General features: G+C 52.1%; 1 protein-coding gene and 1 non-coding gene across 12 annotated transcripts in view; both read left to right on the forward strand.

The window, feature by feature from the left end:
- Ap1b1 (adaptor protein complex AP-1, beta 1 subunit) overlaps positions 1-11,354 on the forward strand; it is a 95,475-nt gene extending 84,121 nt beyond the window's left edge. For 2 of the 11 annotated variants that reach the window (XM_030245485.1, XM_006514462.4), the window contains exons 14-24: positions 190-449; positions 978-1,179; positions 1,802-1,822; positions 2,247-2,402; positions 6,192-6,337; positions 7,685-7,814; positions 8,079-8,163; positions 8,654-8,740; positions 8,827-8,981; positions 9,481-9,489; positions 10,278-11,139. In XM_030245485.1, coding sequence (XP_030101345.1) covers positions 190-449; positions 978-1,179; positions 1,802-1,822; positions 2,247-2,402; positions 6,192-6,337; positions 7,685-7,814; positions 8,079-8,163; positions 8,654-8,740; positions 8,827-8,981; positions 9,481-9,489; positions 10,278-10,352 — 1,326 coding nt within the window. In that variant the 3' untranslated portion in view covers positions 10,353-11,139. Of the gene's footprint in view, positions 1-189; positions 450-977; positions 1,180-1,801; positions 1,823-2,246; positions 2,403-6,191; positions 6,338-7,684; positions 7,815-8,078; positions 8,164-8,653; positions 8,741-8,826; positions 8,982-9,480; positions 9,490-10,277 lie in introns of all 11 variants that reach the window. The other 9 variants (NM_001243043.1, NM_001355659.1, XM_030245487.1 and 6 more) reach the window with 7 other exon arrangements.
- On the forward strand, positions 6,771-6,867 carry LOC115487911. Its single transcript, XR_003949951.1, has one exon. It is a non-coding gene; the product is annotated as a small nucleolar RNA SNORD125 (small nucleolar RNA).
- Positions 11,355-11,857: the final 503 nt, after the last annotated feature.

Genomic DNA, 11,857 nt, shown 5'->3' on the forward strand with positions numbered 1-11,857 from the left:
CTTGGGAGGCAAAGGTAGGCAGAGCTCTGAGTTCAAAGTCAGTCTGGTCTACAGCGTGAGTTCCTGAGAAACCCTATCTCAAAAACCCAAAAAGAAAGGGGGGGGGGAACTGATAAGGCTGGTCTGTGGGGGGGGCCCCCTTCTCATATGGGAAGGAGGTACACAGGCTGCTCCAACTCCACCCCCAAGGACTCAGACAATCCAGACCTTCGGGACCGTGGCTACATCTACTGGCGCTTGCTCTCCACGGACCCTGTAGCTGCTAAAGAGGTGGTACTGGCTGAGAAGCCCCTCATCTCAGAGGAGACAGACCTTATTGAGCCTACACTTCTGGATGAACTCATCTGCTACATTGGCACGCTGGCCTCTGTCTACCACAAGCCTCCCAACGCCTTTGTGGAGGGTGGCCGGGGAGTGGTACATAAGAGCCTGCCACCCCGCACTGCCTCGTGAGTATAGCTGTCCAGCATGCATGCAGCCCTTAGAAGATAGCCCCTGGAGAGGCCTTAGTTTAAGTAAACTAAGATTCTAGCCACTTTCGGCCAATGTTTAACTACATACTAGGTGTCTACAGTCACCCCATGTCATATTCTGAGTTGCTGAGACAAAGTGTCCATTTAACAGATAAGGATAGTGGGTGTGAAGAGTTTGGACAGTTCAGGACCCCATAGCTAGCAGAACGACTTCTACTTCCAAAGACCTGTTCCCACAACCTCTGTTGCTCCTAGGTGGCTAGTTTGTCCCAATGACAGTCCTTGGAGGCTGGCATCTAGTTTCCTTTTGAGAATAAGCTAGAATATGCACAGTTGGGTCATCCCATGAGACTAAGGAGGCAGAGAGAAAAGTCATATAGTCCTGTGCCCACACCCCCAGGCAGCGAGGAGACCCAGGCAAAGATCTTGGAGATTAACGTCTCTTTACCTTCCCTGGAACATTCTGATACTGTTACCCGACCTGATCCTCTCTGTGTCTAACAGGAGTGAGAGCACAGAGAGCCCTGAGACAGCTCCTGCTGGAGCACCTGCTGGTGATCAGCCTGATGTCATTCCTGCCCAGGGTGACCTGTTAGGTGACCTCCTCAACCTGGACCTTGGGCCCCCAGTGAGTGGCCCACCCTTAGCTGCCTCCTCCGTGCAAATGGGAGCTGTGGATCTTCTTGGTGGTGGCCTCGACAGCCTGGTATGTCCTAGGTCCCCGGGTGATATTAATGATCTTCAGAGCAGCAGGCTTTGATTGCCCCTCTTTGCTATATCAAACAGGGGAGGGTACGTGAAATGCTTACTGTGCTCGGTGGTGATTTTGTAGCTCCATGCTTAGGCAGCGCATCCTATTAGGCTGTTTCTAGCTTTGAGGAGCCAGATCCTTGTCTATTCACACTCCGTCTACCAGCTAGGGAGAGCAGCCTAGTCCAGGGCCTCTCTGCCTTTCCTCAGGCACGTAGTGGGGCCTCAGGCACGTAGTGGGGCCTCAGGCACGTAGTGGGGCCTCAGGCACGTAGTGGGGCCGGGCAGAGGCAGCTTCTGAATGTCCCCTTGGTGTTAATAGTCTGGCCACGAGAGAGCCTAGGACAAAGTACAAGTTATGGCTCAGAGTGTGAGGGAGGGTGCCAGGCTAGATGAAGCCATGAGGAAGGGCAGTGTCCTTCAGAGGGGTGGGTTCTGGGCCTCAGAACAGACTTATCCCTACTAGAGCCGCAGTTAACTAACCCATCTCTTTCTTTCTCTTGTCTCATGTTCTTTCCTTGCCTCTCTCTCTGCATGTTGCTGCTGTCTCTTCACCCTGCCTGCCCTTCTGCTTGGAGATGGGGGATGAGTCTGAAGGGGTATGGTTCAACCCTCTGTCACCAGTTCTCTATCTGTGCTCAACCTTGGCCATGGCCCAGTGTCTGAGCAGTCTCTGCTCTGACTTCCTGGCATGCAGGTGCCGCTGGGCACCGTGCCCAACCCCATGACAGTGATAAAAGCTTGCCGTCCTAAAAGCTGCTGGCCCTTGGCCCTGAGCTGCTCATCTGGAGGAGAGCCCCATATGCTAAAGGCTCCCCTTGGATGGGTTGAGTCTTCTCACAGAGATCACTCCTTGAGGTTCAAGGCTTGTGGGACTCTGGGGTACTCAGCCTCTTTTCCACCTACTTCACTTTGTCTTGTTTCTGCTACTTAAAGTTGATGTGGAGTGTGGTCCTGTTCTACCCCACTGTTTTCAAACCCCTAATGTCCCTGCCTCATGCATATCTGTGATCTGTTTGCCAGATTGGAGATAGCAACTTTGGGGCACCTTCAGCATCAGTGGCCGCAGCACCAGCACCAGCCAGACTTGGAGCACCCATCAGCAGTGGCTTAAGTGACCTCTTTGACCTGACCAGTGGTGTGGGCACCCTTTCAGGATCCTATGTAGCTCCCAAAGCAGTAAGTCCTTCACGTGCTCTCCGGCTGGAGCAGAGAAAAGAGACTGGATTGGGATTGCTGAGGTTCTCCCACTAAACCTGCCCTGTGAGAAGGGTGATGAGCCTGAAGGGTGCAGCGCTCGTCCCAGCCTTTCACTCTCACTGAGCTTAGCTGTGGTCTCGGGTCTGACAGCCTCTGCTTTGACCTGTGGGACAGCCTAGAGGGAAGGTGGTCTTATCAGAGCACAGGTTCTCAGTACTGTTAGATCCCGTGCCTCAGACACAGAGAACTTGTGTCTGAAGACAGCTGATGGCCTATATGACCTGTCTACATAGGCAAACAAAAAATAACCATGTCTCCATCAGTGTATGGAGACAAACTGAAGAAAACACATAGGCCAGGGTTATAAACATAGCACACTTTATCTGCCCTAGAGGACATGGCAGTGTACTGTCACTGTGACATGACCGGCATGGGTGGCATTAGTACTTTAGCATGAGTGTGGCTGGTGGTACTGTTCAGTGGCAACTGACTCTCAGTACAGTTTCAACAGAGCAGGTACCAGGTGTGGTGATGGAAACCTACAATCCCAGCACCTGGGAAGCAGAGACAGGAGGATCAGGGGTTCATTGTCACCAGGCATGGTGGTACATGTCTTAATTTCAGCACTTTGGTGGCAGAGACATGCAGATCTCTGTGGGTTCCATGCCAGCTAAGGCTATGTAAAAAGACCCTGTTTTGAAGGCCAGGGTGGGGGCTCTGGTGGTACACTCCCTTAATCCTAGCACTCAGGAATCAGAGACAAATGGATCTCTGTGAGTTTGAAGCCAGCCTGGCCTACATAGAGAGTTCCAAGACAGCCAGAGCTGCATAATAAAAAGATCCTATCTCACGAAGAAAAAAAGAAAGAGAAGGAAAACACAAAACAAGCTACCCGTGAGTTAGTCTTGAGAACTTCTGTGTGTTTACATAAGAATGCTCAAAGGATGCATGGAGTGACCCATGGCAGTGCTCAGCATTCCTGTCTTCAGTCCCTAAAACACAGTGCCTCACCCCCTTACCTCATCATGTTTCCTGCAGAATGGTCCATAAGTACCAAATGTATTCATGGTCCACTAAGACATTTTGCTAGGCTAGAGTTTCTTGAGACAGAAAGCCAAGCCAGGCTCAGTGCTTCCTCGTGGTACAGGGTCAGCAATAGCCACTGGAGAGTTCTACACTGAATGATGAAATGGCTTCATTTACAACATTTGAGCTTTAGCACTGTGGAAAGGTGTGGAGTTGCATTGAGCCCAAAGAAGAATATCAAGGAGACTAAGACAGGGAAACTTTCTCAGTGGTGGGAATAACAGAAAACAGAATATGAAGGGGCTGAAGCCATTCTGATGAGAGCAGTCGTACAATTACAGGCACTGAGATAAAGCCATTGGCAAAGCCATGGGTGAAAATAGCTAAGCTTGGCATATAAATGTTTGTGCCTGGTACTAGGAAGAGCACAGTTTGGGTCATGTCACTTGTGCCAGGGAAGTTCTACAAGGACATGTATGGCCTAATTATTTCACAACATCACAACACAGGTTAGAGGCTATGTCTGCTGAACCCTCATCTTCTGAGCTTCCCATCTTGGGGGTTTTACCCCTCTCCCCTCCCCCCTTATAAATCTGTAAGCAGCACCTGCACCTCCGTGACCCAGCCTCACCTGCAGAGAGTAGTAGCCAAGGCCCCAGGCAAGCCCCTTACAGGCTCGGTCTCTGAGAAATCCACATGACAGCAGCTCTACCACATGCAACAGCAGGCTTGATGCCAGGCACGCAGCAGCCTTCCACAGCAGCAGCCTACGGGGCCCTCCTACAGCCATATGTTACTGTTATTCATTTTATGGTTGAGAAGTTTGAGTGCTTTTGCCTGTGGCCACATAGCTCATAAGTGACAGAATCTGAAACTGCATGCAGGGCAGTGACACTATAGCCTATGCTTCAACTTCTATGTCACTGTACTGCAAAGTAAACACTTGTATGCTTTCCAGTTTTGAGACAGGGTCTCACTGTGAAGTCCCATGCTGGCGTTGATCTTGTGGCAATTCTTCTGCCTCAGTTCCCAGAGGTCTAGGATTGTAGACATGATGACAAGTCAGTCAGCAGGCCCAGAGTGCAGGGCGCTATAAACTACTACACAGATTGTTGACACCGAGCACCAGGTCAAAACATACTCATCCTAGCAATGACCATTTTGGGGTGTAAGGCAGGAAGATCAGGAGTTCAAGGCCAGACTTGGCTATGTGAAGTCAAAACAAGCAAACAAATAAGAACAAAACACTCAGTGGAGCCAGTGACATCACTTAGAGGGTAAAAGAGCTTGCCACCACACTTCATGACGTGAGTTCAGTCTCTGGGCCCCACATGGTAGAAGGAAATAACTAACTGATGCACAGGTTGTCCTCTGACCTCCGCATGTGCATCATGGCATCTGCAATATATGCACATATGAAATAAGTAGAAAGAAAACGGTTTCTTAAAAAGTTGATCAACAGGATATAGTGTACCCATGTCAATTCCCAGCATTAAAAGGCAGAAGGATCTCAGAACAAGAGTTACTGATGCCACAGGGAGTAATCCTGCTTCCTGCCACTCACTGCATACTCAGCAGCAAGGACTGAGAAGCCATGAGCTGGCCTTCCATGTGTGTATGTATAGGCTTTAACTGCTGGCATCACAGCTAGTCTGGGAGAGGTGATGTTCCTGGTCACACTTAGTGCTTTCCAACACTGGGAGATAGCAGGGGAGATATCCTGAGGGAAGGGACAAGATAAACTTGAAGTAGACACCAGGCTCAGTACAAACTGGGAAAGGGTTTTTCAAGTGTTCACGATCATGTTTGCATTTTACAAGATGATCCCAACTGCTGTAAAATGGAGGGAAGAGAAATCTGGGCAGCCACCTGAGTAAAGTGCTACCTTGAAAAGTAGAAGCCTTGAGGGCAGATGTCGGGCTGTGTAGTTATAGCATGAGGGACAGGTACACTGGGGACTTGTGGAAGCTGTCTGGTAGAACTGTAGCCTTCTAATATCAAGGGGCCAGCAAGCCAGTCAGGAGACAAAAGGCCCGAGAGGCACCTGTGTAATCCAAAGGTGACTCTTACAGTTCCCCTTCACAGGCAGGGTTGATTCTTGACATTTATTTAGTAAACACCCTGTGCACTGCAGCACCACACCAGGGTCTAAGCTGCAGAGGAGGACGGAACATCAAAACACTTCCCTTAATGGTCTCTGTGCAAGCAGTAAGGAGGAGAGAGATACAAGCTCATGAGGGCGAGCTTCCTGATGGAGGAATTCTATTCCTCAGCCTGCTAAGGGGGCAGTCAGGACAGTGGCAGGTGAGAACTTATTTCGTACTGTCAGGTCAGGACAGTTTCTTCAGTGGAACACCAGCCATATCTCCTGCAAGGAAGGACAGACTGTAACAGCCAAGAAGAGTTCAGGTGGCTGTGGCCAGGATCCAGAATGCTGTTGGATCTCAACTCTGACCTTGGCTTGTCATGGTGCTGGCAGGGGTCACCTATCTTCATCAGTATTGCCTTTGGCCTCTGAAGATGTCCTTTCTGTCCTCAGCTACTCTGATAGACGGCTGTGCCGTGATGCTGGCCCTGGGTGGGCTGCAGTATTAGCTTTATCGTCAAGGTACGTTTATCATGCCTTAGTGGTAGAAGCAGGTTGATCAGAAGGCCCTTTAGGAAAGAAAGGATCCCAGGCTAGCTATGACTCTGACGTGGGGAAGAGGCACACAGCTCCTCCTTCCACCCTCCTCCCTACAGGTCTGGCTCCCTGCCATGAAGGCCAAGGGACTGGAGATCTCTGGCACCTTCACCCGGCAGGCTGGCTCCATCTCTATGGACCTGCAGCTGACTAACAAGGCCCTGCAGGTCATGACAGATTTTGCTATCCAGTTCAATCGTAACAGGTAAGTCCCTGGCCAAACTCAGCAGCAGTGTCTTGACCACTGTGTGAACTTCAGAGCACCAGACAGAATGGACAGGGCATCCCCGCTAACTTGCCCTCCACTGCCCAAAGGATAGTTTTGTCAGAAATCACTGCTCTAAGCCAGCTGCCTACCACTGGAAGTGCCTTATCTGCCTCTCCTCCCAGACCTGAGTCACTTTTCTGTTGGGGAACAACTCAGAAAAAGTGGGTTGGGTAGTAAGCCGCTAGCCAGCCTCCCCTGAAAGCAAAACAGGCCTCAGCCCAAGTTTTCTCATCAGACAAGGACTCACTCTGAGAATGAGTAGTGGCTGCTCCAAACTCCTTGTTGCTCCCAGGCCCTATGTTTCCTGTACTGCACATTGGTGAGAAAATATGCTTGTTAGCACCATGAGCCAGCAAGGCCAGGCTCTGGGAACCTTGGCAGCCCCTCTTGGTGATTCCTCCTCCTGAGTGGCTCCAATGATGAGCAAACTGAGCTTCTAAGAAGTTGACTGAATGGGCAGCTCTGCCTCTTCCATCCACAGGACACTAGAGGTATAAGTGCATGACTGCTTAGAACAAACCCTCTGTGCATTAAGTCTTCCTGGGTAGAGGATCCTAAGGCCAAGGACTGTAGAGTATTAGTTTCCGAAAAGCCACCTGACAGTCCAGTAGAAGTAGATGTTGTTATTTACTCCTTGTAACTCAAAGGCCCTGCCCAATGTCACAGAGCTGACAATGATGGCAGACTTGGGCTTCCCTCTGGATTCTAAGCAAGTCATAGTTTCAGTTTTCAGCAGCCGTTCACCCTGTAAGAGCCAGGAGCTGGGTCTAAGCCTGTTCCTCAGTGAGGGTCTGTGTTCTCATCGGGAAGAAGGAATTGTGCGTATTTCTGATTTCTGCCATATGCTACGCTGGACATACTGAGTGCTCAGTACAGGTCCCTCCACAGCACTGTGACAGCTTGCGGTGGCACAGCATGGCAGTGGAAGCTCAGACAGTGAGATCTGCTCTTCCCAGCCTGTCCAGACCTCTCTTTTGACTTCTGGGTCGTAGCAGTAAATATCTAGGCTGGCAGTTTTCCATCGAGAAACTTGTAGTCCCTGGTGTTGGGTGGAGGTCCTGAGGGAAGGGGCAGGGCTATGCTATCATGGCCTACCAAGAGCCAGCCCAGAGGAGAAAAAGAAGCAGAGAAGTCTTGCTGGACCCAAGTTCTTGCCTCCTGTCTACATGGTCCGTAGAGCAGGGATGGTCAGAGCTTGGGAAAGACTGACTTGATGAGGAAGTTCTGTGCCCATCACCCCCCACACACTCCCTACAACTTCTGCGGACTTCTTTCTCTTTTCAGCTTTGGCTTGGCCCCTGCTGCACCTCTCCAGGTGCACGTACCACTCAGCCCCAACCAGACCGTGGAGATCTCCCTGCCTCTTAACACAGTGGGCTCAGTCTTGAAGATGGAGCCTCTAAACAATCTTCAGGTGTGTCCCCACAGGGCCAGACACCCCATTTCTACCCAGTGTCAGCCATGTGGTGGATGCTAGCTAGCCATATGTGCAGGGAGCCTGAGAGAACTGTGTTCTTGGCTACAGGTGGAACCTGAGCTAGGGGACAGGGCAGGACTTCAGGGGAGAGTTCTATGAGAAAACCTGCTCGGGACACCCTACTTGGGCCCTGGGAGGTGGGATAAGCCCAAGAATCAGGGTGTCAAGCCTTGGGGACTGACTGGAGATCCCCGTGCCTAGGTGGCTGTGAAGAACAACATTGACGTCTTCTACTTCAGCACTTTGTACCCACTGCATGTCCTCTTCGTGGAGGATGGGAAGATGGGTGAGTGGTGAAGGCTCTGGGTAGCCATGCAGTAGGAACCTGGGAAGGCTGGTGCCTGGAATAAGGGTCAGCAGGACAGCTGGGCCTTAGGATGGGATCTTCAGCTCATCCTGGGGGCCCCATTTCTGGCTTGAAGGTGGCCCGTGCCACCTCACTTGTGAGCACTGCTGCTCACCCTTTAGCTTGTCTGGGCTGCAAAGAACCAAGTCAGTCACCATACCTGGTGGCAGTGTGGCCATCACCTTTGCCACAGAACCATGTCTAACAAGCAGACTGCACAGGAGGAGGAGACTAGGAGGTCAGATAGCTGGAAAGGCAAAGGAGAGGCAGGAAGCAGAGGGCATTTGGGAACAAGTCTGTCCTGAGCTGAGTCAGAGGGAACTGTGGAGGAGAGAGGCCTTCCCTCAGCATGCAGGTAGCACCCATTCCTGCCATGTGGTGCCTAGGGGCCACAGTCTATTTAAAGGCCATCTCTCACCCCACCCTGCAGACCGGCAGATGTTCCTGGCCACATGGAAGGACATTGCCAACGAGAACGAAGCCCAGTTCCAGATCAGAGACTGCCCGCTTAACACAGGTGAGCCCTCCCTCCCCCAGTACCCCACTCACTCTCTCCTCTGTACCCACTGAATGTGGGCCTTCCGTGGCTGTCTGATCCTGCAGAGGCTGCGAGCAACAAGCTACAGAGCAGTAACATTTTCACTGTCGCCAAGAGGAACGTGGAGGGCCAGGATATGCTCTACCAATCTCTGAAGTTGACCAATGGCATCTGGGTGCTGGCGGAGCTGCGGATCCAGCCAGGCAACCCCAGCTTCACGGTGAGAGCCCCTGTACCCACTGCCAGGTCTTGACCCTCCACCTCCCTGCCCTGGCAACACTTCCCAAATCAGCCATCCTGGTCTGTGCAGTTAGAGACTGATGGGTGCCACTATGCCAAGGTCTCTTTGAGCCCAGTGTGAGAATTGGTTCTTAAACTTCACCTCAACCCCATCAGGTTACCCAAATAAGGCAGACAGAGACAGTCTCACTGGCTGCAGGAGTTGCCCTGCTGCCATGGGGTGCCTGAGTGCCTGGGCGGGGCCAGCTTCTAGGGCACTCTGGGTACTTTGTAAACCCCACTGCTGTTCCCAGGCCTGGAGTCCAGGCTTTGCTCCCCCCACCCCCTCTGCGCGCCCTGCCTGGTAGGTATGGCCCTTCCCAATGCTGGTGACCTTGGCGCTGGTGGGTGGAGCTGTGATGGTGGCTGAGGTGGTGGTAATTTCCATCTTCCTGTTTGATTGCTGCATGTCCACCTTCCCTGCGGGTGCCATGGTACAGGACTTGGAGGTTAGCAGATTGCTTCTCTCTTCTTGTTCCCACCTCCATCCTTCCTAGCAGTACTGCGCATGCCTCATCTCCTACTCTTGCCCCAGTGCATTCTGCTTTCCCTGGTCTTGGCCTTGCTTCAGCCTGATGCTCCCAGGGCCCAGCAGATGTGCATGGAAGTTACCAACGCCGAGCTTGCACATGCATGGTGTGCCTTAAAGGGAGGCTCGTGGACCCCTCTGGGGGCCGCTGCTGCTGAATCCAGAATCCTGCCTGCCACTCCTTCATAGTTGCAGCCTCAGACCTGACGTTCTCAAGTAGAAAGGCTAGTCGGCTTCCTTCCCTTCTGCCTGAAATCTCAAGGCTCAGACCTCTTCTAGCACTGATGCGATTCCACACAAACTTGCTTCCTGTGCAGGAACCAGAGCAAGCCCCACATACCTTGCAGTCCCCAGGAGAGATCTGCTTAACCCTTTACCCACCAGGACTGTGTCAGCGCTGCTCCAGACTAGACTTCCAGAGCTTATGTAGTAGGGCAGACAACCCCAAAGGGGCGGCCTGGGTACTCCTGATGGCTCGTGAATCATGCCGCCTGCCAGTGGCTCCCGTGGCAGAACTGACAGCAGGCATGGGGGCTGCAAGTATATTTGGTTCCCACCCGGCTGACTGATGGCCACCTCCTCTGCTTTACCTCACATCTGGCCTACTCTTGGCTTCCAGCCTGCCGTGCGTGCATGCGGTATACTCGTGCTCCCTTCCCCTCCCTTTACGGAAGATAAGTTCTTTCCCTGCCTCCTCTTTTCCTGCAGCTGTCCCTGAAGTGTCGAGCACCGGAGGTGTCCCAGCATGTATACCAGGCCTACGAGACTATCCTCAAGAACTGAAGCCCTGTCGCATCCACCCCAGCCTTCTGCCAGCCCAGTCATGGAACCCTGCAGGTGGCAGTACCTCCTCCTTTCTTTGAGGAAAGGCCAGGTGGGCTCCTGAACCACCCAGGAGGCTCCCCTGATCCTAACTGAGGGTCTGGAGCAGGGCCATGTCTCCTCCCAGAGTGAAATCTCAGTGCATCTCCAGTGGCTGCTTTTTTCTATTGCTGTTGATGTGGGATCAAAGGAAATGGAGCCAGCACAGCATCAGAAGCTGGACAGAGGGCCACAGGGTGCTCTTCCTTCTCTTCTCCTGGGTGTGAACATGGACCCCACCCCCACCCCCAGGGTCCTAGCCCATAATCCCTGCCCAGTCTCCTCAGTGAGCCTGTCCTGGGTGGAGTCCTCTGGGTGCCAATATTACTGCTTGGGACTCCAAGGGCTGGAAGTGGTGATGGGCAGATGTGAGCCCAGAGGAGCAGCCTGGGCCAGCACCATCTGCCCCATGTAACCCCAGTCGGTGCTCTGTGGCCACCTGCAGGTCCCAGAGCCCAGCTGGGATTATGTTCTCTGTGCCCCGGAAGATGGTCACTGCCTACAAAACATTCCTGGTGTCCCCTCTGTGAGTCCAGGGCTCTTAGAACAGAAATAGGGTAAGAGGTGGAGCAAGGGGCAGTGGACATGCTTCTGGTGTGAGGTCCTGTGGGTTCTCCAGCAGCCGCTGGCTCCCCTGGCTCCCAGTCTGTGTGTGTGACAGCTATCCTGTCACTGCTGTTTGATAATAAAGAGATTCTGCTTTCGGCAATCATGCACATTTCTTCCCTCTACAAACTGCTTCTGGTAACTGGGGATGTCTGATCCTGCAGTAATTATATCTAATACATATAATGAAATATATATTGTATATTTACCCTTTTTTCAAATAAGAAAGTGAATAAAAACGATGACATCAAGTAAGTTCCTGGCCAGTGTGTCAGGTGGTAAGGCTCTTCTGGGCAGGAGTCCTGCGCTGAAGCCATATGTCTGGCTATGGTCCCTTCCCTTCATTCTGCCTACTGTGGCCTGCTGGTGTCCCTGCCACCTTTCTGCCATTGGTGTCAAGTCCTTGCCAGCTGATGCTGTGTCCCCTTTGATCCAAGGAAGGAATTGTTTCATTTGAGTTTCCTCCTTCGTGCCACCTTGGAGCAGTATGACTGAGTTGGGCGGACAGGAGAGGGCAGCCCAGTGTTGCATGTGTTCTCCTGAGGAGACACCCAGGAAGAGGACTCACAAGAGACTAAAGAAACAGTTTGCCCAAGGAACACGAACTACTTACAGGAAGTTGTACTACCCAAGTACACTACCACCTCAACGCTGTTAACCTCTTCCTCTCCCCAGGGAGGGGCAAGAGTCTCTTGCTGCCTGCTTGTATGAGGTAATGGTGGTGGATTCAGCTTTGTGATGGTCTTATGCAATTAGTCACAGCTAGGAATTCAGGACAGTAATGGCTAGTCATATCTTGCCTGAACAGGGTTCCACGGTAA

The sequence above is a fragment of the Mus musculus genome, chromosome 11, assembly GCF_000001635.26.
Source record: "Mus musculus strain C57BL/6J chromosome 11, GRCm38.p6 C57BL/6J".
In the NCBI taxonomy this organism is placed as follows: Eukaryota; Metazoa; Chordata; class Mammalia; order Rodentia; family Muridae; genus Mus; species Mus musculus.